The 24,847-nt window shown below is 37.4% G+C and overlaps 2 protein-coding genes across 2 annotated transcripts; one reads left to right on the plus strand and one right to left on the minus strand.

Moving 5' to 3' along the window:
* The first annotated feature begins 232 nt into the window (after positions 1–232).
* On the plus strand, positions 233–8,584 carry c7a (complement component 7a). The gene is made up of 18 exons (XM_072387734.1): positions 233–296; positions 504–565; positions 699–777; positions 869–1,010; positions 1,088–1,232; positions 1,338–1,476; positions 3,001–3,144; positions 4,803–5,046; positions 5,480–5,593; positions 5,692–5,858; positions 5,985–6,213; positions 6,362–6,533; positions 6,694–6,781; positions 7,133–7,265; positions 7,363–7,551; positions 7,704–7,803; positions 7,930–8,114; positions 8,211–8,584. Exons 1-18 carry the CDS (start codon positions 291–293, stop codon positions 8,393–8,395), a joined length of 2,523 nt encoding a protein of 840 aa, XP_072243835.1. The 5' UTR covers positions 233–290; the 3' UTR covers positions 8,396–8,584.
* Positions 8,585–11,112: 2,528 nt separating this feature from the next.
* rgs7bpa (regulator of G protein signaling 7 binding protein a) lies at positions 11,113–20,215 on the minus strand. Its single transcript, XM_072387735.1, has 6 exons — positions 19,294–20,215; positions 18,181–18,347; positions 14,566–14,696; positions 14,112–14,253; positions 12,268–12,338; positions 11,113–12,146 (listed from the first exon to the last, which is right to left on the minus strand). Exons 1-6 carry the CDS (start codon positions 19,441–19,443, stop codon positions 12,055–12,057), a joined length of 753 nt encoding a protein of 250 aa, XP_072243836.1. The 5' UTR covers positions 19,444–20,215; the 3' UTR covers positions 11,113–12,054.
* Positions 20,216–24,847: the final 4,632 nt, after the last annotated feature.

Consider the following 24,847-nt stretch of genomic DNA (forward strand, 5'->3'; position numbering starts at 1 on the left):
CTTGCTGTGACATGTGGAAATCTGTCCCATGAGAAAATAAAAATGTTACCAAGGAAACTCACTCCATATTTGTTTTTGGTTTCAGATGGATTATCTGGCAGAAGCAGCCACAAAAATATTTCCTTCCAAAGAAAAGATACCCACGGAGGGAGAGACATTCCTCACTAACACAAAAACACATAATTTTTCTGTCGAAATCTTCTGGGCTGTCCTTAAAACATCTGACTCCCCTTAAATATCGAATGCGAAAGCCTGCACATATCTTTTCTTATTGATGCACTTCACCCGTCATGAAGGCAAGTACAATTTGCTCTTGATAAAATTACAAACACAGATTTAATACTTTTACAAACAATCTGATTTAAGTAATATCTGACTTTAGTATTTTTTCATTTACTTTTATGTTTTTGATTTATTTTCATTTACTTCTCTTCTCTTCTCTTCTCTTCTCTTCTCTTCTCTTCTCTTCTCTTCTCTTCTCTTCTCTTCTCTTCTCTTCTCAGGACATTGCACAACTCGGTGCAATAATTTTGCCATGGCTGCTTATGCTCTTCACCACCAGAGTGTAAATGTGTTTTATTGTTTTAGCACTAAAACCATATCACTATCCATTCAAATTTCACAATGACATTACTGGATGGCACTGAATCAGTCTTTTTCTGCTTATCTAATTGTTTGATTTACATTTCATTTCCAAGATTTTGTTTTCAGAGGGTTCACTGCCAGTGGGGACCTTATGGCAGTTGGTCAGATTGCGATCCTTGCAGCAAATCACAGGTTATGAGATCAGTAAACGTTTTTGGGTAACTGGCTTCTGACCCATAAAATCTTGCAACTTAACTCATTGTATCATTGTGGCATGTTAAAGACAAGAAGTCGAGCCATGGCCGTCTACGCGCAGTTTGGTGGGAATCCCTGCGATGGCCAGTCGAGTGAGAGCAGGTCCTGTGAAACCACACAAGGTTGCCCCTTAGACCAGGGTTGTGGAAACAGGTTTCGCTGTCGATCAGGTTAGATATAAAACTCACTTCCATAATAAACAGAACTTAATAATCACTAACTAAGGTATCTGTCATTTGGCCGGCAGGGAAGTGTATCAGCAGATCTCTGTTGTGTAACGGAGATCAGGACTGTGAGGAAGATGGACTCGATGAGCGTGACTGCCCAACTGGAAAATTCGTGATATGTGAATACACCACTCCCCCACCAAATAGTGACCTACTTGGACTTGGGTAAGTAACAAATCTTGACATATTTCTATTTGGATTTATCCACCCATACAAGTAAAGCTAGCAGGTTCCATATTGCCAAAACATATTTTTTCCTTGTTTCTGTAGATATGATGTGGTGTCTGGAAAGAGGAGAGGCAGTGTTATCAATTCAAGGAGCTTTGGGGGCCAATGTCGACCCACCTTTAGTGGTGATCACAGAACTGTCTACAGACTGCCCCTTAGTACTATCCAGTACAACTTTTTGGTTAGTTTGACTCAAACTCAATATTGCTTTCAAGGTCAAAGAAAACAAAACAAACTTGTTGTTGCTGAGACATTTAAACCTCGGTCCCACATTAACACCTGATATAAACACCACAACAGTGTTTCTTATAGAATAGACATAAAGTGCTTTCAACACGCAGAGCGACCAAACACAAATTTTGTTGTACACATTACAATGATAATAAAGATGACTGATTGACATAATTCAACTTGGCACTAAGATTGCTTTCTTTACATTGTAGTAACTCTAAATGTGAAGAAGCTTCATATTTTATAACACTGATCAGCAAATTTATCTGAGACTGTCTTCCCCTCTGACTGTCTGTCTGACCTAAGCTCTGTTTTCTGCTGTGGCTTTCTTCTGACATAACTATTTCGGAACATTTTCATAAGTAATGTTCTCCTCTCTTGTGAAGACTTTATACCAAACAGCCTTTGATATCACCAGGGACATTCTACTTGCTTAGCATTTTGGTGCACTGAAAACTACTTTTTCTTTTCTGTACTATTTCCACTGACCTGGTTGCTTAACTACGGAAGAGGATTAGGGCCACTAAAAAAAAAAAGAAAAGAATTCTGAGAAAAAATTGGGGGATATTTTTTTCTCAGAAGTCAGAATTCTGACTTTTTTCTAAGAAATGGAAAAAAAAAATCTCCCCCAATTTTTCATTTTTTCACGTTTTGGAAAAAAAAGTTCTGGAAAAGAATTCAGACTTTTTTTTTAGTGGCCCTAATCCTCTTCCGTACTTAACAAACTGACTCACATAAGCATACACATCATACTGGCAGGGAAAGCAACATTTCTTAACTTGGCTAAAGATGAATAGATAGGGTTTAGTTTTCCTGATGTACTTCTCTGTTTTTTAGTCAAAAATGAGAAGTATTATAATGGAAGTATTATGTCGAAAATATATTCTCAGCATCATTTAAAAAAAGACAACTCTTTGGGTGATTATGGGCTGTATGATAAGAACTGTATGCCTGTCATACTGTGTCCAAGTAAAGAAAAATGTTTGCCACATTATTTGTTTTAGTTTAGACCTTAAGATAAGTAGACTAGTTTATAATTTTGATAGGACAGTGGATGCTAGATCCACTGAGCTGGCCTAAGAGCAAGCTGCTAGCTGACGACTTAAATTAAATCAGTTGTGTCTGTTTTTGTTGTCAGAGTCAGAGCCAGATGTTATGGTCAGGAAAAATTTGATTCTGAGACGAAAAAGTGAACCGTGCACCCTTTTGTAGTCTTGAACCAGCTTCCTCATCAAAAATGAATATTTACACTTAGATGTTATGTTCCCGTTGTGAGCTGGAGCTGATGAATACCCATCACTACAAAAGAGTCATTTGATCCAGGGCGGGATGCCTATTAAACGCTTTTGTTAGCAGCTGTTTTTGAACCAGTGTAAAAGAGGCTTCAGTGAAGTTTTTCTTTTCATTCATTTCACAGAATTAACATTTGCTGATTGTGAAACACAAAACAATGTTAAACTCATGCTGTTTCCAGGTTAAAGTCCAGAATGACTTCAGTGATGAAATGTTCACTAGTAAATGGGAATATGCCAAGGACATTGTCAACAGAGAGACAGTGTCTGGGACCACATCAGGATATCGCAACTATGACTTTCACGAGAAACATGACCAGACACGGGTATGTAAAAACCTTAAATATCGTCTTTGCACTTTTAACAAGAAAATTCATGATAATGCATTCTTTAGATTAAATTACAACCGTAATACCAAAAATGTTGTGACATTGTATAGAATGTAAATTGAAACAACATGTAATGATTTGCAACCCTCATTAATCAGTACTCTCCCCATAGAGCATAGAAAACATATACAATCTTTAAAGTGAAACAATATATCATTTAATGAAAAATATTAACTTAACTTGTATTTGATGGGAGCAACGTGTCTCAAAAGAAAAAAAAGAAAGTTTTGACAGGATCATTTTTACCTCTATGTGGCATCTCCTCTTTTGGAACTGGAGAGATCAGATACTGAACCTTTGGGAGAGAAATTATGTAAAACATGAATCAATAGCAGGATGGGCTGTGTGTTAGAATGAGCTATTTCAGAAGTGCGTTGCATTGTGAACATTTAAATGTTGAGGTGCATGAATGAACTTTGAGGCCTGATTGAACAGTAGTTTATAAGGTTTTAACTTTATGAAGATATGATAGGTATGAAGCAGAGACTTTCTTCCTACTGTAAATATAGCTTTGTGCTACCACATCGTGTTAAAGTGGTTTTCTATGAGAAAATGTGTTGTGGCCTGACCTTGACCATGGTCCTGATGTTCATGTCTGCAACAGACTGCGGACGACTCTGCTCTCTCTCATAGGATAAGTGGGTCCATCTCTGTGCTTTGCTTCCTCTGTCAGCTTCAGGGTTAGGCAGAATCAAACAAAAGATGGTTTTGCACAAGATAATTTGTCAACATGACCACCCGACACAAAAATAAACACCCTGTCAAATCTTTGAATTATATTATTATTATCACGTAACTCAACAACACCAGACTGAAAAAGGCAGTTAGAGAAACACATCTATGATTAAATGTTAGAATGATATACATCTGTATTTGTAAAGAAATTGAATAAAAATAACTTATTGTATAGCTTGCATGCATACTGATGTAAAAAAAAAATCAGTATGCTTCAATAAAGAAAAAGAAATGGTCTTTATCATTTTAATGATCAGATGATTAAAGCTGTTTTACGACACATTGGTTTTATTTCACAGCTACCACATCCATACATTGACGTCCATTATTTTGCACACGCACGTTCAGTGTTTAGTGAAGTTGGCACTTGTTGTCTGTAAAGAGTCTTACAATCGAGATTCAAAAGGACACGGGAGGGAAACAAAGAAATATCTTGTTCTCACTGTGGAGTGAGAAAGAAAATGCGGAAATTTAAAGTGTTTAAAGTGTTTTTTTTATCAAACATTCTAGCACTGCTCCATTCTTATCAGTCCAGTCCACATTTCTTTATTCATATCCATTTAGTACTCCTAATCTGAACTTTGTTTTCCTCTATTTCCACAGTCCTGACTGAGATGAGTTATTAAAATGTTACTAAGCACCCCTTTAGAAAGACATGTCTTTTGTGAACACTATTCATGTAGTTACAGTTAAATCTGGTTGACACAGTGTCTTGTAGTGATTACTTCATCAGCCTTTTGTTGCTCCCATCCCTATTTTTTTAAAGTTATATTTAACACAATGTCCCAACATTTTTGTGTTAGGGTTTGTAGAAAAATTAAGTTGATTTAAATGATAGAAAATATTTTCCATTCCTGCAGACTTACAAGCTTTTGGTTTTCAAGAGTGACGTAGAGGTAGCTCAATTCCAGAGTAATTCTCCTAAGTACCTCCCATTATCTGAGGAGTTTTGGAAGGCACTGGCCAAACTCCCAAATGTCTATGACTACTCAGCTTACAGGAAGATTTTGGAGAGGTTTGGAACACACTACGTGTCTGAGGGAAGCTTAGGAGGCTCCTTCAAAGTCATTATCTCAATTGATGAAGAAACTGAAAAGCACATGTGTGAGTATTCGCCAATCACAGGAAAAACAGACTGAACTCTGTCAATGTGACACAAAATGGGTTAAATGACAATCCTCTGTAAATGTTTCATTTCAGTATTTCATAAAAAACAAACTGTTATTTTTCTCAATTTTTGAAAATCCTTTTAAACTGATTTGAAACAAAGTATTTAAATTGATTTATTTTCCACTGTGTTTAGTAAATCTTTTTTTATTTAGTAATTTATTATTTTTTTTACAATATTTTTTAATTGCCTATAAACAGCTTGAAGTTTTCAAAACATCATCGAACCTCCAGAAACAAGTTACAATTTGATCAGGATTAATAGTTTTCTCATACTAACCGGTACATTCAAAGAAACATTTCATAAAGCCCTGCCTTTATCTTGTCATTAATTTCAGGCACTGTTCTCTGTTTTTTTCCTGTTTTCAAGCCGAGGAAAAGTATGAGCATCGTGAATGTGAAAGGACTAAACGCTGGATCCTTTTCTTCCCTCTTACCATAGAGAAGTGTGTGAGCGATGATGACCATAAGACAACTTCCTCGGGTACAATCTGGATGTTTTTTTACACATATGCCAGTGCTCATTAAAATATATAATTATTTGTCTCATTCATTAATTCTTCCATTTTATTTTTAAAATAGGTACAAGTACGAAAAATAACGTGGCTAAAGTGGATGTGGAGGGAGGAGGTGTGTCACATATTGCAGCACTAGAGAGACTGGAACTCAGTGATCCAAATAAGAACTCAGAAATGTACTCAAACTGGGCGGAGTCTGTTAGGTCATTCCCACAGGTTATAAAACAAAAGGTAAGGAAAAAAAAACAGAATATGCTCTTTAACTTCAAATGCAGTGATATAATATTTATTTAGTATTTATTTTTACTATTTTACGTCTTTTTCTTTCTTGTCTGACTCCAACTCTTGTTTTGTTAGCTGCGGCCGCTGTCAGAGCTGGTGAAGGAAGTTCAGTGCGCTGGGGTGAAGAAGCTTTATCTACGCAGGGCCATACAACAGTATCTGTCAGAGAGCCACCCCTGCCACTGCCAGCCATGCAGAAACAACGGCATGGCTGTAATGGATGGAAACACATGTAAATGCATCTGCAAGCTAGGCACAAAAGGGCTGGCCTGTGAGCAGGGAGCAGAGGTGGAAGGCCAACAGGGTAGGTATTGCATTTCATACAGGATTTTTACTGCTACAGTCATTCTTAAAATGTTAAATATTTCTTCCTGGATTTATACAAAAACAAAATCTAAAAAGCCATACATTCCTGAATACAATTGACTTCTTTTCTATTTCTGTCTATCAAGGAGTGATTGACGGTAGTTGGTCCTGTTGGTCTGCTTGGTCACGGTGCTCTGGGGGCCGTAGTTCACGAACTCGCCACTGTTCTAATCCCTACCCCCAGAATGGAGGACAACACTGTATTGGAGACCAAACAGAGTCTTCTCAGTGTGACGATGATGAGCTGCAATACTTAATGTCAGAGCGAATTAAAGTTTTATTGTGCTACAAATATGTCTATGATATTCTTCTAGACAGTCAATAACAGTTAATGCACTGAATTTTTAGCGAATGTTTCACTATTACTTTCATCAAACTGCAGCTATAGAACATGCTGTTTTGAACTACTTTTCTACAGGACCATGGAGCCTCAGTGCTTTGACAATACTCTTCCACCAAGTCACAAGTGTGAAACCCCACCCAATCTGATCAATGGTTTCATCCAGGTATGATGAAGCTAATAAAGCTCCGTGGGGCAAAGCAAACATTTCATATTTCCAAGCTACATCAAAGTACAATATTTCTCTTTGTACAGTTTAATTTGCTTTTGCATATGTCCACCTAATTTGTCAAGTTTTTCATTCTGGAGATATTATGCATTGTTTAAGCACATCTGGTAAAAAAAAATGTTCATAGATATAAATGAATATGTAATTGTTCTGCAAAATAAATGGAGCCTGCCTCTTTGTGTTATTCAGTTAGATTGGTTATTCATACCCCTGCGTCATTTTCAGCTCATTTAAAGAAGTGTCTGTTCGAAAGGCAAAAATGAACATTTTTATTTTCTTTAATTACAGAACCCTAAAGACATTTACGCTGTGATGGACAAAGCTGAGTACTCCTGCACTGCAGGTTTTCATCTTGTTGGCCAAAGCATCCTAGAATGTACTGCTGATCAAACTTGGTCTGGAAGACTTGGACAGTGCATACGTAAGTACACTTAACCAAAAATGTAATATTAACTATCAGACTAAATGACGTTTATTTGTTTTTCATGTTTTCTTGTTGTTGTTGTTTTTTTCTGCAGTTTCAGTATGCAAGCTTAATTCACTTGCCAAGGATGTCATAGCTTCTCCTTTAAATCCAATTTATTCCATTGGGGAGAGAGTGACCTTGTCTTGTCCCGAGGGTACAACATTAGAAGGGGAAGCAATGATTATTTGTGATCCCAGTTTACATTTTTCACCAGATCCAGCAAACATCAGATGCAGCCAAGGTATTTTTCTCAAATTGATATTAATTAGACGCTGTGAGCAAAACTTGTCTGCAGCATGTTGTGCTTTTAATTTACGTTGTACTTTGTCTTTAACCCAAAACTTTTCCATGTATGTATGCCCTGTATATCATTTCTTTCCATGTATACCACAGCTGATACAGCCCAGCAACCGACTGCTCCCACAGTACAATGTAAGGCATGGGAAAAGCTTTTTAAAGGAAGATGTATTTGCAAAATGGCTAATGAGTGCAGGTATCTTTTCTCTGATAATCAGCAATTTGGTCATAACAGTTTATGTAAATTGGCTGATTTGGTTGACTATCTCATCTTGCTTATTGTATTTTATGCAGATTCTTGTCCTTTCTTTCTTTTCTCCAGTTCATCACTGGAGTTGTGTGTCACATCTTCAGTGAGTAGCACATTTTTTCCTATTTCTGTGTGCAAAATGCATGCACTGCAGTGTGCAGGGAAAAATGTTGAGATAGCAGAGCACAGCAGCTGCAACTGGCCACAGCGCAAGACAGAAGGCTGCACCGAATGTCACATGTGGGAGAAGTGTGACGGTAGGAACATACAAGGTCACAACCAGTCCATCACAATGGACAGCAGTTGCATGTTTTTCACTGTTCATCCCATTTGTTCTCATCTCATTTTGTTAGATCAAACCAACACGTGTCGCTGTAAGAATCCTGAAGATTGCTCAAACCCCGGTTTGAGTGTGTGTGTCCGCGTTGGCGAGAATGCGGACGTGGCCTCACAAAACATGAGTGAATGTGAAGCAGGACTTCGGCGATGTAAAGGAGAACATGTGTCGATTGTCAGTATCCTTCCCTGTGCTTCCTGAGGATTCAAGGTCTGAGCTGACTGATGTCTTCTATTTACCTTCTTTTTTTCTCTTAATTATTTCTTTAAATAATCATGAATGTTACATCGTTTTATGTGCCAATATGTACAACCCTTTAAAAGCACATTTTTATGCATGTATCAAAATAACTGCATTTAGAAATTAAAGACAGTACACAAGTCTAATCTATACTGTTGCAGTTATTTTATATGATAGTGAGACCCACATATATGCCTTCCAGTGCTTTGATTATCACCAACAAATAGGAATCTACAGGCACAACACATGGTGGAATGTGTTGTAAAGCATCTTGCTTTTTGAAAAGATATACAATTCCAGTTTAAAAGAAGGTGTTACATGTACATCAGAAGAGAATATAAAGATGAGCAAAATTGGCAAATTGCGAGAACTAATATCTTATTCATAAGATATTAGTATCTATATAGATATATAGATATATCTATACAGATATATCTATATATAGATACATATTCCATGTTATGTTGTGAATAAGATATTGATAAACGGGATCCATCTATCCATTTTCTATACGTCCTAAATCCAACTCAGGGTTGTAGTGGTGCTGGAGCCTATCCCAGCTGTCATTGGGCAAAAGGCAGGGTATACCCTAGAAAGGTCACCAGTCCATCACTGGGCCACACAGAGAGAAACAACCATACACGGCCCGCTCACTCCTAAAGGCAATTTAGAGTCACCAATTAAGCTGACACAGGATTCAAACCAGAAACCCTCTTGGTGTGAGGTAATGGTGTCAACCACCACACCACCATACAGCCCTGATTAACAAGCTTCGTAAAACTACCTTTAGATGATGCTTGAAACTCTGCTTTCTGGATTCAGAAGATATCTTGTGCTACTAAAGCAGGCAGTGCACAACCTGCTAAACAAACCTCTGCTGGCAGTTTATTGCAGCTGCAGACTTTTCTGCGCTCTCTTGATGTGAGTCCATGGTTGTCTGAACATGTTTGTCAGATTCTGTGAAGACACCATCCACTCAATGTGTCACTATCAAATTAAAATGTTAGTTGTCAGCAGATTTGTTGTCTACCTAAAACAGCCAAATAATTTTTTCTTTTATCATTTTAAATAGAGTATAACAACTCAAAGAACTTAAACTTGTATGGTTTAACTTATCTTCTTTAGTCATTTAGTGTTTTGACAAAGGTGGCGTAACTCCAGTTTGGTTTCCCACAGTTGTTCTCTGAGTTTAGTGTTGGACAGTAAAAATCATAAAAATACGGATATGGAGCCTCCAGCTGTCATTGGGCGAGACGTAGGGTACACCCAGTCCATCACAGGTCAGAAAAGTCAGTCACCTGTTGAATATGTTGTCTCTGGATTTTGTTCCATCTTTCAGGTGGATTCAGGTTCTCTTTCAGTTTGACAAAATCACTTATTTTGATGATATCTAATATAAACATAACTCCCCTTGTAGCCACTTGATTCTCCAAATATATACCGTAGATTTATTGTTCTTTCTGGTATTGTTAATGAATGTTGTCATGGTGATGCATTTTTAAATAGTTTGTTTTCTTTTATCAATTTCACAAGCACAGTGTGTTTAACCTGTATTTATCTTTAAAATGACGTGAGTAGCATGAATGGGAAATATTTCCATATCATGACAAAGACAACCACCTGGGTAAAATCTAAGTTGAAAACAGTTTTCAGATGGTTACTTAGTTCATAACACCTGGAACCTCTGAAACATTCCTTGGAATGTTGGTCAGGTCCATGCCTAGGCAGTGTGGAAGTATATTCTGCTATATCGCATGTTTGGGATGTTGGGTAACCGTGGTTACCTGTTTACCCCTTTTGTTTGGTCATTGTTTTGTTAAAAATACCAGAAAATTGATGGAGGAGGAAGAGGTGAAGAAGGTAGAGTGAAAAGGGGCCCGTCCAGGAGAAATTGGAGAATGATGTTTGAATAAACAAAGCAAATGAAGCAACATTGATCCAAATGCAGGGTTACTCAGTTGGTCTGACTTGGGTTGTAAACAAAACAGTGGCCATTGCTCAAAGTTCAGCATCGCTAGATGGCAACTTTACATTCTTTGTTGGATAGATAGTACTATTAGAGTTTAGATTACCCAAATGCACTACACCCAATGGCAGCGTTCGAAAGCATAAAGTAAACTCTCATTACAATAAGTTCAAAGTCCAAAAACAAATCAGACGTGTTCAGAGACAGGATTCTGGAACGTGATGACTCAGAGAACAGCGTTGACAGGCCTTCAGTCACCTCCAGACTGAGTGCAGATAAATATACTGCTGAGGTCAGGAGTGCAGATACTGTTGGATGGAGAACAATCAAACTGAATGATCAGTGAGCCCTGCTTGTGAAGATAAATATGTCTACACTCACCAGATGTACATTTCTAATTTGTTTCGAATACACGTATATTTGAGATGTGAACAAAAATGTACAAAACAAGTCGTGCTGTCCTCTGATCTATGTAAGGTGAGTAGACATAGAAGTAACAATCTTAACTGGGTATTACAGATGACCTAATTTGGAGTTACACTCATCATGTAATTGCTTAAAGTTTATTCATTTTATCAAATCCATTTAGTTAAACACAAAAATATATTTTCTTTCTTGAACACGTCATATGTCTCCTTTGATCCTGGCTCCATCCAGTGGACATTTTGTGGACTACATGCAAGACAATCACAAATGCCAGCTGATTGGTTTCTATAACAAAAGTTTTTATTAACAATGTAAAATGACCTATTACAGCTTTGACTACTGTACCTTCACTTTGCAATTAACACTGATATCTATCTTCTTTAAGCAGTACTCAAAGATCTGGCCCCTGCTCCATAACAGCCTCAGTCAGTACAAGATCCTTCCCTCTAATACCACATTCTTTGCTAAACATCTCCAACTTTGAAAATAATTCAGAGCATTGCGTAAAGAGTATGTGTATGTACAAGTCTTATGTCTTATTTCATAGATAGATATTATGTGCAAAGAAGTTTTCTTTTGAGTATTTTATCATATGTTCCATTTTGAAGCTGGAAAGTTTAAGTTGGATACAGGTTCTTGGTTTATGGAAGACTAAATTAAGTACATTAACAGTAAGAAACAGAAAACAGACTAGAATACACAAAAGACTTCTTCTGCACAAACCTGTTGTACCATTTTAGACAGACGAAGGTATAACTTTGACTTTGCAAGTGCCATCCTGACATGTTGAAATGGCATCTGTTCATTATTACATTATTTCTGACAAAACAGACATATATATTCCCTTTTTTTAAAACATGAGCCCTCATTTCATTCACTCTGGACTGTGGAAGTAATTTAGCAATGATGTTTCAGATGATCTCTCATTCTCTTTTACATTGGACAAGCAGATATCTGGCTGCAATTACCAAAAACGGAAAACATTTTTTTTTTGCAAAATATCTGAAAATATATGTTCATGAGTTTTGTTTCACTCCATTGCAGTTACAATTCTTCTTTGTATTACAAAATTAAATTAGAAAATGGGTATCCTTTGGGAGGGGGAAAAAAAGAGAAAGAGACATTTTATCTGAAAATGGCAGTAATATTTCGGTGGTAGACACAAGTGGTGATGGACGGTGGGTAATGGTGTCTTTGTTGCCGCCACCTACATGTAGAGGTGTGGCCCTTAGCTGGTAACCAGGCAACAGAGCCCAAAGAACCGCCTCTTTCTCTGTTGGACAAGTGGGTAGGGAGTCAGGTTCAGCAAACTGCTGTCATCTGGGCAAAAGAACACAAGGATACCAGTGTCATGTCATGTATTTCTGCTAATTGTGTCACTGCTTCTTGCTGTTACGGTGAGCAAGAGGGTGAAATATTCAGGTTTTTTTTTTGTTCTTACCTTGGTTCTTCAGTGGTAAAGGCATTGTCTCCCTGAGTTTACTGAGAAGGTTCTTCATCTCTCTCATATCCCTGCAGTAATACAAACAAGGGTTGTATGTTGTATGCACCTCAAGCATCTATCACTGTGTATTTGCAGATGAACACACAAACACAGTAGGTTTTCATTTTGCTTCGAAAGGATTTTTTCCAACTTTTTCCAAATTAATTCCTAAAGATTTATCCAAACCATTTCTCTCATGTTAACCTTAATAATAGGCTGTATTTTGCTTCCAAAATTAGTGGTGTCCCAACGGTATGTCTGAGTAAACAGGTATACAGTGTTGCTTGTAAGTTTGTGTTCTAATCTGAAACGATACCAGAGTTTCCGACAAGTCCTAAAAAACAGATAAGACGTTCAAATTTGGTAAACGAAACAATAACGTCAAGCTTCAAAATCAATCTATTTTTTGAGGAAAAGGTAGCCAAAGTATGTGAACTTTTGCTCTCAGTACTCCTTTGTGCACCAATAGCAGCAGCTGAATGTTTATTTTAACTGCTGATAGTTCTGAACATGTGCTTGGATGACTTCCTCTTTAAGTATGTTGGTGGGTTTCTTCAACTGCTCAGTTCAGATCCCTCAACAACAGTCACAATATTGTCCTGGCCACTCAAAAGCAGATTTTTTTCTCCTTGAAACATTCTTTGGTAAAAAAAAAACAACAAAACAACTTCAGTGTTTAGTTCTTTTGCCTTGCTGCTTTTCTCTTGAGTTAGTTTAAGTTCACGGACAGAAATTCTGACATTTTGCTTCTAAATTCACAGTTTCAACAATATAAGTAAGCTGTCCTGTCCAAGATGCAGCAAAACAAGTTCAAACCTTGACATCGCCGACGCTACAAAGTTTCACAGATGAGATAAGATACTGGAATGTGAAACTTTCTTTTTTCCTTACTCAGAACTTTGCGTTTGAACCACAAAGCAGTTTTCTAGTAGCATTCTAGCTTGTCTGAATGATCTTTAGCAAACTACAGACAGCATTTAGTTGCTTAGTGATTGGGGGCTTTTTTTTTTTTTGCTGGTTAACCACTACAAGGGAGTTTCACAGCATCCCTGAATTTCCTCTATTTGAATGCATTCTGTCTGCTTGTGGATTGGTAGTGTCCAAATCCTGATATGATTCATAACCATCTTTCAGCCTGATAAGCACCAACAAGTCATTTTCTGAAATTCTCAAGAAGTATTCTTTGTTTCTGATATAATGCTTTTCATTTGAAGACAAGGCTTTTATAGAGCCCCTTTTTTTTTAATAAAACAAGGCATCCACTCCACTTACACCGTATTTTCATCTCATTGATTAAAAACACTTGATTCCATTCACTTTAAAGTTAACTGCTCATCCTTGACATTTACATATATTCTGCCACTCCTATGGGTGTTTTATTTGAACGACATAATCAGTTAAAAAAACGACCATCTGGAGTTTTCTTGTTTTATTTGTTCAGCTGGGTTTTTCTGATCTACTTTTAGGGTTTAATAAATTGACAAAACTTTGGGTTGAATATTTTACAAGTTCAGATCCTTATGTAATTAATGCTCTGACAAAGCACAGCATGCTGACAGTGATATGCATCCTCACTATTTTTCAAGTAGTTTGCAGTCAACATAACAACGGTACAGCACCACCTATAGAAATACTTTGTTACAAAATTGTGATATTTTCTTTTGCAGTTTTATAAAACCATTGGAAATTATTTAAACTGTTGCAGGTCTTTGTAACAGCAGTAATTTGTAATTTTCACAAACATAACTTTCTTTTTTGTGAAATGTTTTATTAGAAACAAATATGTAGACATTTCAACCTACTTTTCTATGTTATCTATGTCAGTGGCCAGTAGCCAGCAGAGCTGAGAACAATCGGTGGGGGACGAAGAGGTGTCCTCCAGGATGGGGATATCTGAGTCCTCAGTCTTACTGTCAACACCAGGAGGGCCACATGAATCTTTACCTAAAGAACACAGTTAGCCTTACTATGTGTCATCACAAGACAAAATATCAAATATATTTATAAAAGAAAAGCTGGCCTTACAGTACAGTTACATACCAGGTGCAAATTACATTGCAGGTTCAAAAGCACAAGTTTACAGTATATTCACAATTATTCAAGTTTATAATAATAAATAAATAATAAATGATAATAAGGTGGCTAACAGTAATTTTGATGGAAAAGTTACAGTTTTTCTTTTATTTATTTATCTATTTTTTATTAAATAAAGCATGCTATCAATAAACTACACATCAGGCGTGTCTGTGTATTTACCTTTTCTGTGAAGCTGCAGGGATCCCAACAAGCAGACAGATTTCAGCATCTCTGTGATGTACATCTCCAGGCAGCACTGCAGCTGGATAAAGAGCCTACATATCTCAGGGTGGATTTCGCCATCCTCTGGCCTGAAATGGCAAAGAGTTATAGCACAGAAAAAATACTGGTTAGCTGGAGTTTGATTAACTCTGAGTGCAATAATCCACTTTATTGACAGAAAATTCCTAAATAGTTTCTGCAGGTACTGTTTGATAGTTACTATTTGATTAGCTTGTTTTTTGCCATTCTTAAGCTTCAGTCCGATGGCAGCTCATCCAAAAGAAAACAAAAAACAATTTTGATTAACGTTCTTACATCTTCCAGGAAGTTAAGATACAATAAATCAAGTAGTGAAAATATAGATAAATGCTAAACATTGTCATATTTGGTGAACAGATAACAGATACTTTGAAAAAGTATTCACCCCACCCGAGTAATGAACATGTAGAGAAGTACAGAGTAGGGTTGGTTTATGAAAAACATCAAATTTTCCATAAAGAACTAATACATAATTTATTAATATCATTCATATAATAAATAAATAACAACTATGTCACCAAAAAAAAAGGACAAACCACCAAAACCCACAGACCAGGTAAAAATGTCATTAATCAGAGACAATAAAGAGACCAAAGGAGGTCACTATACACACTTTAAGCCATACACTTGACAAAGGTGGATTTGAAAGCGTGGTCCTGAAAACTTCACTGCTTAAAGAAAGCATGTTTAGAGTTTGTCAAAACACATGGAGGAAGACAATCTGGTCAGATGAAACACAGATTCTGGATATAAAAGTGTGCAGTTTCAGCTGTTAAACTACACAGAACGTTATACATCTGGCTCTTGATTTTCTTTCTAAGCATATAGTAAGCTGCACTGGAATTTTTAATCAATATGGATACGTTAAATGAATGGAAGGATCATTACTCATGTGACATGCATGAAGTAATGCTGGATATGTCATGATGTTTTGATTTGTTCAGCATTAAGAAAATAATTGATGTGATTAATTCTCACTTAACATAACAGTTAAGGAATATTAATTCACTGCATCTTTGAACGTTAATTCAGATACCAATAAATGTATATCTAAGTTACATATAACTGGATGTCAGACCCATGTGCCAGCTCAGCCTTTGTGAAAGCAGAGCCTGTGTGGAGCCTGTGTGGCCTCAAAGTGGCCATCAGTTGCAAACACTTGCATAGACATATAGATACAGCTAAATAAATGTATTTTTTATTTCACTGAAATTCATTGAAGTCGATTGCACATACATTCACAAGTATTACATGTATGAAATGATCCATTGTATGGATATTAAAGTGAACTAAATTTAGGGGTTCATGTTTTCTAAAATCAAGCAGAGTTCAACTCTAATTCTGAAATCTATTTGATGGTTATGCATGTACTCCTATGGTAAGTTAACTTAATCTCTCACTGAGTTCAATCGAGTGGCCAAAATTTGCTGACCAATAACTTTAACAACTGATACATATCTAGGAATGGGTGACATTATAATATGTTATTAAGTTTGTAATGATGATCAATTCATTGTGCGTACTGTACCTAATGCTTTATGTTAGTCCTGGATACAAATGTATATATATACATATTCAACATATATGCTGAACTGATTTTTCCTTGATTGCATTAGAATGTATTAGCAGCTAACATGGATGTTTATCAGATATAACATAAAAGCCAATCTCAGTATTTTCTTTTATACCTAACCACAGCTGAGCCACAGCACTCATGAGAAGCGATGGTATTTTAGCTTTGCAACTAAATAAATGTGATGTTGAAGGCAACACTTGCAGGTGATATTTAGCAGGTGTGATATCAGAGAAGAAGGTGACAGATGAAAGGTGTGAAACTGGAACATAGAACGAATGTTTCAGATCATGCTGTTGAATTCCCCTCTTCCAACAGCAAGCCTCATCTCCATGCCTTCCCTGTTTAGTGACAATGCTGCCTTCTACAGCACTGTTCCAAAAGCACAGCTGTCACCAGTGCTATCAGCCTTCCTCTAGCACACTGGAGGGTCCCCCTTACCAGTCAAGCCATAGAGACACATGGACACAGTTTTTTTGGAGGAAGTTTGGAATATGTGCTTCTGAGATTACATTGATGCTGTTATCAGTGGGAAGTTTTCTCTCTTGCTGCTGTACCATCTCTGTTAGAAGCAACGAATGTTTCAGATAATGCTGTTAAATTCCCCTCTTCCAACAGCAAGCTTCATCTCCATGCCTTCCCTGTTTCAGGCCACAGTAGACCCGTTTACTGGCTAAATGTGTCATGTACATATAGAGGCACAATAGAGTGAATGGAAAGTTTTTGTCATGCACATAACCTACAATGAAGAATATAATGTAGAAAGTTTAAGAATTATTGAGCCAGACTGTGATTCAGAGCAGAACAGAGCCTAACCGACTAAATAAACATAACCAATAAACTTGTCATCAATGAAAGCTGATTCACAAGTGTCTAACAAGTTTATTAATTTGTATGCCAATCCCAAAGAGGAATATGGCCTACAGCACGACAGTAAACCTAACATTGTTATTCCTCCAACAGTGGATGGGCTTTGGCAAGCATCTTGTACTGCAAACAGTGTCCAATTTTTTCTCACCACTGGCTACAATCTGTCCGATTGTTATTTAAGTAAGTTTAAGGGTGCCAAGTCAGCTGGCATCTCAGCCTTACTTGGGATCTTTAAATCCCAAACCTCACTTTGCCCTTCTTCCACTGGCACCAGTGTAGAGGGGATGCTGTGGGCCAAGTCAACAGGCTTTTTGGGCTTTTATCTGTGTTGTTTCCCTCTGGCTTCAAGAATAACTTAAATCGCATACAAACCACTTGAAATTTAGCATGAAAACATGTTCTGATGCAGTTAACAGTTCATCCTGGTTATTATGTTTTTCATGGGATGTCACTCCAAAGATTTGGATTCTCATAAACACTCTACAGTCAATAAAAACATAATTTTCTTCTTGAAAAGTATAGGATCTAGATATTCAAGTTCCAATAACAGATGCAACCCACAAATACACACACAGGCACAGAACTCTTCTCACACTATTGTACAAGAATAAAAAGATAATAATAATTGGCTTCATATTATTGATACTATTATCTCGGATATTCGACCAGGGAAACATCCCACTTCCGCTCCACTTTGTGCATTAGGCACAGCTACATGGGAGTGATCAGTTACCGCATGTTCTTTTGAGAGCTTCCTGTCAAAGCTCTCCTATTTGCAAATTAGAGATGTCATGATTTTTTAAAAGCTGATCTCACGTTCCATTTTCCCGCATGCCTGCTCTCCTTAAAACCTAAGGATGACATTTAGATTATTATAAAGAGTGGGGGAGCAGGCTTGGAAAAATATACGTGGACTTAAAATGTTGATTTTCATGCGAATCGGAACTTTACTTTGGTAATATTAGCTACTTTACAACTTCAGGCACTGCAGTGTTGCAGAACGCCGTTCGTGGTGGGTTGTTACACACTCCGCTACAATAGCGGCTTGCAAAATATTTTCAGAACCATGGACAGCATCTGTGCCAACTCACCCCGATATTAGGGAGAGACTGTGGTGTGCCACTCTCGCCATTTCGCAGCCTTTAGATCGGGTCTTGAGCATTTCGGCCCGTAAGGAAGGACAGTCGACAGTGATTTCGCCAATGGAGATGACCAGTTCACGGTACAGAGCCACAAGTGTGTTGAATTCTTGGACGATCTGTATCACAAGGAGATAATAAAATCTATATATAAAAGTATATTAAAAAAAACAAAAAAAAAACAAAAACAATTATGACTCAAAACTTTTGGCTGACCTCCTTTGCTGGGCATTGCAGCAGAACAGTCTGTGTCATTAGCCCAAGTTGTTAACATGACAAGGCGTCAGCAAGGAAGGAAATGATGAGCAACACTATCCAAAAATGTATGTGCCATGTACAGGTACAGGCTGGTTTGCTTCGTTACAAGCAGCAAAGTGGCAACCTTGCACACATATTCAGACACAAAAACCCACTGATGTCCGGGAGAACCGTGACTGAACATAAAGTGAAGCACCGCCATTAAACAGGCAGCAAAGACAGACTACACGACTGCTTAATTAGCTGTTTGGGGCTCAATTATGTTAAATTTCGTTGTCTGCACAAATCAGAGTTTGGGGGATACAGGTATTTTACTCGTTTTGTTCAACTTCTGCACGGCATCCTGCTGTAGTCCTGTAAACGGAAAGCAAGGCTCCATGACAATCACTGGTATATGAAAGGTAAAAAAAAAAGAAAAAAGAAGCAGGCTGTATCATCTCTGTGAGCGTTGTGAAAATACAGGACGTTTGTTTCACGATCACTAAAATCTCTACAGATGTTCTTTCAATTCATGAAATTTTGCAGTACAAATCACTGGCCCCCTTGCACACTCTAAATGCAAATCACACAGTCAATCTGCACGCTGAGGTGTTCTGTTTGGCTTCACTGCCTACAAAGCCATGCAAATGCATATAGCTATTTTTAGGCTGCCAGACCTGGGTGCAATCTTTTTTGTCCTTTTATTAACAGCTGTCCCTTGTGCATAATGTATGCACAGGATAGTCGAATGGCCAAGAACAGAGAAATGTTAGGTTAAAAGCACTCTCTCAGAAGCACCATGCAGGCATTAAAGTGCCGCAGACCTACCATTCTGCAGTCGGCCACGGCGCGCTGGGCTTTGCGGGTACTTTCGGTGCTCTCCCTCCTCTGTGGGTCTCGGTAAGGAGGCTTGCCAATCTGGAAGATGTTCCCGGTGGATCTGGGGCGGTTTTTGCGCCCTTTCGATGCAGAACTCATGCATACAGATCCACTATTAAAACAGCCCTAAGACAGAATGATTTAGTCTGATCCCCCAAAACTCCACCACTTACTCCCCTCCTGCCTCACCACCCTGCACCTCAGTGTCCACCTTATTCTCTTCCGTTTAGACCCAGTTCACCTTCGCCAGCTACGAGCTGGGTTGAACCTCGATTACTATTATTGCTCTGTTTCTCACCTTCCTTCCCTTTATAGTGGGAGAGGCAGCAAATGCTCTCCCAGACGAGCCTGAGGGCGAAGGAAAAGTACCGGATGAGCGCCTGTGGGTCCTCTCCGCATTGGCTCGCCTGCGACTGGGCTCAAGTCACCTTCACTCCAGCAGCACTATACGGTGCACAGTGGAGACTTCTCGCCCAAACAAGAGTCCTGCTTGCAGTGGAGCTTTTCCTGACGCAACGATGTCAAAAGGAAACGATCGCATTCACGGATGTTTTCCACATGCAACCATTTTTTATGATTGCGCGTTTCCATCAAGCACCGGGCGATAACGATCTTTTCTTAGCTGCAAAACCTCTTTGAGAGACGAAATAACGCTGTCAGTGTCCACGCTGACAATTTCGCAGCCGACACTTTGAGCTACTGTGCCGGAGAAATTGCAATTGTTCAAAAAAACTTCCCTCCGGGCATTGCGATTTCAATCCAGCTCCCTGTGCCTTTTTTCTTTGAGTGTTTCTAGCCAGTCGGGCGGGCCTATCTCTAACCTTGGAGAGGCAGTAGCAGATGAGCAGTTGCTACAGGCCTGACGTGGCTCTGTGGCTGGCAACACTGCGCACCCGAGGGATGGGAATACTTATAGAGCCCGTCAACACAGACCCACGCCCTGAGCTTTAAGCCATATAAACTCCTCAACGCGAGAAATTCAAATTACTCACAATTAATCGACATATGTGGAATACAATAAAGATGGAATCAATATTCTAGTAATGACTTGGGTCAGTGGGACAGTTTAAGTTTTTTTGTTTGTTTTTTTTGCATTGGATCATGGGCCACATCGTAACTTAAACAGACCGTTTTGTGCTCATCAACCAACAAATCTGGTTACGTTTGACATTTTCCAAAACATATTCAAGTTTCAGTTCTATAATGGATTTGCAATAAAGTGCTGATTTCTAGCTTTTATGAGAGCGTATTCACATCGAAATTCAAGATAAAAACTTGGGATTCAAGAAAGGGAAATCAATTTAGGAATCAATATACAGCAAAGATCTTCTTTGTCAGGGACTCAGTTGCAATTGGACAAACTATCATGGCTCGATCGGGACTTCTAATCTTGAGACTTGTGAATACTTTGAGTCTTGTGGTGAAGCCACTCTTTAGAAGTATTTTCTTTATAGCGGATGTGGATGCTGATATGTTCCACTCTTGGAAAGTGTTTTTCACTTAGCTGGATGTTGTAAATTGTCTTCACCATCCTATCTTCATCCACCTCTGTTGATCTACAGACCTTTCATATTGCCAGGCTTCACCAGTTCATTCTTTCCTCACAGATTACATAGAAATCTTGTTTATAATGGTGGCCTGTTTTACTCGCAATGACATAGTTGGTTCACAGATACAGCTTATGAGTGCCCACACCAATATAATAGCGTTTTTGTAATTTGTCCAGTTACACTTTAGTGCCTGAATAAAAAAGTATTTTTTAGAAAAAAGTATTTTTTTCTAACTTTCTAAACTTTTTCTTCATTTTAGATGTACATACTCTCAAATCAAAACTGAAATAAACAGCACTTTAAGTATATGTTCACTAAAAAAAACCTGTATGAATTCAACATACACAATGAAAATGGATATATTCAGCCTGTTATGCAGGTTAAATGAGGTTCAAAGTTTTTGCATGTCATATGTCACCTCTAGCCCCTATTTCTAGAATAACATGGCATATATTCGTTTAACTGTTAGTTCACAGTGGTCTAAATTTTGTAAAGCTTGTATGATGATTACCGTTTGCTTCTAAAATATGTCTGGATACATTCCTCAAAATCTTGGTTATATAGACTTAACAATGTTATCATCTACGGGCCATGTAAAATGTTACACTTAAACCAAGTGTTCGTCTTGAACTTTAATGATATGCATATTTCAGATTTATGTTTTGTCCACAAAAGGGAGACTTTGATAAATTTGTGTACCAGCAATAATACAAGTAAACACACAGATATGAAAGACTGACATAATGCAAAGGGTATTCATAGGTGGTTGTATATGAACACACAAAGGTATGAGTGAATGATGAATGTGCCAACTTGCTATCTATGTTTACAGCAAAAAAGAAAATGTACTCCTTCAGCATTTGCATCCTTGTGCTGTTAACGTGCCAGAATGTGTTGCTACCTTTTAGTGGCTATTTGCCCTTCCTTGTTTTTCTCAGCCACAAAAAAAGAAGAAAAAAAAGTGTGGTCAACATTCTGAATATTACAAGTCAATTAGTACTTATCTATGTTTTCTTAGTTTAAAGAGTTGGTACCTTCATTAATAACTTAGAGCTGTAGCTGTTAAAGTAATTTTGGACCAGAGTCAGCACTAAAACAATCTGAAAGCTTGCTGTCATTGACAGCCAGAGACGTTCTAAGTCTAAAGTATAGGGACATGAATCATTACTGACCATTTGGTTCGATGTGCTTTCAATAGTTTTAAAAGAGACATTCAAACTACTTTTAACATAAAGTAAAGAAACACAAGGTCCAACCTTTATTTTTTTTCTCAAAACAACAAAAACGAGGCATCTCTGGAAAGTTTTAGTTCTCCAACAGAGCATCCACAGAAGTCTCCTCATTTGTTTGACGTCTTTTTAATAAATTCACCTCAATGAGATCATTGAAATTTCAGTCAATAATAAATTCTATTCCTTGATTTATGTAAAAAATTCAGATTACTTGGTTTTAAAATAATCTGACAATCAGAAATATGACATTTAAAGTAAAATTACTCAGAAAATATAAATTGTATTTTCATGTTAAATGTAAAAGATCTGTTTTTTCTCCTCTAATTTCATTTTGGTGTTTTCTTTGAAAAACCCGACAGTGTAACCCAACTCCAATGTTTCAAAAGGCTGGTTGTTGGTTTCCTGTTGTTCAGAAATGGCTTTTTGTCAAACATCTGCACATATAAATATACAACAGAGATTTCAAATCTTAACCAAGAGGTCATTTTTTAAACGCTAAATTGCACTCTTTATTTTTTGTTTCTTATAAGAAGGTAATGATATGAATGAGTAATCAGATAAACATGTAAAGTATTGTCCTCATTCTAACTGACAGCATATGTGTGAATACAACTAGGTTTTAGAATATTTTGTCAAAATAGAAAGACTGTTTTCAAAGGGTTTATCATCTTGACTAGTAAATTATCATTATTGCTAAGTTGCTGTAAATGTGCATTGAGCTCACATGGAAATTCAAAGTCCCGACTATTTCTGATGCGAGTAGAAAATAAAAGTTTATTGGAAAATCGCACAAATAATTTAGTCTCTTAACTCAAGGATGAATGGAAATAATCTTGTATTTACAGATTTCAAAAGCACATCTACATACCAGTATGCATGTGCCTCTTTGTCACTTCATTTGATAGAAAATATAGTGACTTAGTACAACCAAAGACTTTTCTCCTGTACGAGTTTGAGAACAAAAAGGAAAATAAACTGTTTTCTTTCTAATCGAAAAAATGAATAAATGAACAAAACATCCAGCAAAATGTACTGTATAGTGTAGTTCAATAATACAAGTGGCAATTGTGAACATAATGTATTAGTGGCCAGGATATGGTGTACGTTAGAAAATTAGAATTAGAAGGGTTTTTACAGCCACAAACAAATGGTTTGCATCCATTCAAAAGTTAAGATTACAAATCACTTATAATCACAGTCAATTAGAAAAAATCAGTTGAAATGGAGTGTTCCAGCTGCCTTTATGAAATCAAATTATAACAGGATTATGTTGAAAGTAAAACACTTCAACCTAAAAACTGTTATTTTAACTCCACTCCATACATCAAAGAGACATTTTGTCCAACTCACCATACATATGCATCATGTGGAGTCAGATATTAGCGAATACTGTATCTCAAAGCATCCACCTACACCATTTCCCTATCTCAATTACTTATTAATGAGACAACAAGCTGGCACACGGTTGTTTTTCCTCCATCACACCATCCTACCTGCTTCACTCACTGGCTTCTCATTAAACCCTACAGCTCAGTTTTCACTTTTTCCACAATACATATGATTTATCTTTTTGAATCCTGGCTTTACGCTCATCAGTCAAACATTTCCTGTTTCTGTGCTGTCCAATAATAGTTTCCAGGGAGGTCAAAAAGAAGGGAAGAAGAGATAGCAAAGAAAGCAGAATATGAAAAAGCCAATGATCCAGTTGACTGAGTAGATGTAGATGATGACCATGTCCATGTCGAATCGCCAGCCTCGAGAATCGTCTTCAAAATCCATAGCATCAAGGCGGTAGCCTCCCCCATGGGGAAACTGTCTTCTGGTTATGGGACTAGGCTGCCTCTGGAAGCCTAGTGTAAAAAAAGAAACGAGACACTTAATTTTTGTCAGGGCTTTTCATTAAAATGACATTTTTAAAGATGATCTTGAAATATTACCACAGTTTCTGCACGAGTGGAATTCATGCACAATGAATTCCAGTGAAAATGGCTTCCTACTATTGAAGGCATCAAGGTCATTCAGACAGTTTCATGGCAGACTTTACAGTCTGAAATTACTATCCAAAAATTTGACTTATGAAAAGGCTGTTAGGCCACATACTGAGGATATTTAGAAAATAATCTTTGACATTTTTTTAATAGTTTTAATAGTTTATAACTAGGATTTAGAAGCTCAGAATAAGTATAAATGTACAGCAAAACCCTTCAGTCCACTCCTTTTATCGTAGGTCATTGATAAAACCTCAAGTTATTCTTTCAGGAACTCTGTGGGTAAAAAAGAACAATTTGATCTGTGTTGATATGTAAAATTTAGCAGGCTCTACTTGTTTTGTTCAAATTATTAGAGATTGTTTCATGTCACAAATCACTAGAGAAAAGCAATTAAATGTCCCACGCTTCCGTATTCATGTGCAGTCTTAGCTGCTGGCATTTTGCCTGACTATTAAGCCCATAACATTAAAAACTTGCCTCCAAATATGCGGAAGAGTTTTCTGCAGCTTGGAAGAGGCCATTTTGCACAGCTTGCTTTCTGAAAGCTTTGTTTCCGGGAGAGGTATTCCTTTGGGAAGAATGTCCTTGCAGTTTGGTTGAGATCTTTAAGGAAGAAAAGGGATAAACTTGGAATTAGCAAAAATCAACATGTTACACTCATATCCATTTCTTGATATCATGGACAGATGATGTGTGATCTGTTTGATATATTCAATAACTGCAGATGTAG

The sequence above is a fragment of the Leuresthes tenuis genome, unplaced genomic scaffold, assembly GCF_036924035.1.
Source record: "Leuresthes tenuis unplaced genomic scaffold, fLeuTen1.0.hap1 SCAF_6, whole genome shotgun sequence".
NCBI lineage: Eukaryota > Metazoa > Chordata > Actinopteri > Atheriniformes > Atherinopsidae > Leuresthes > Leuresthes tenuis.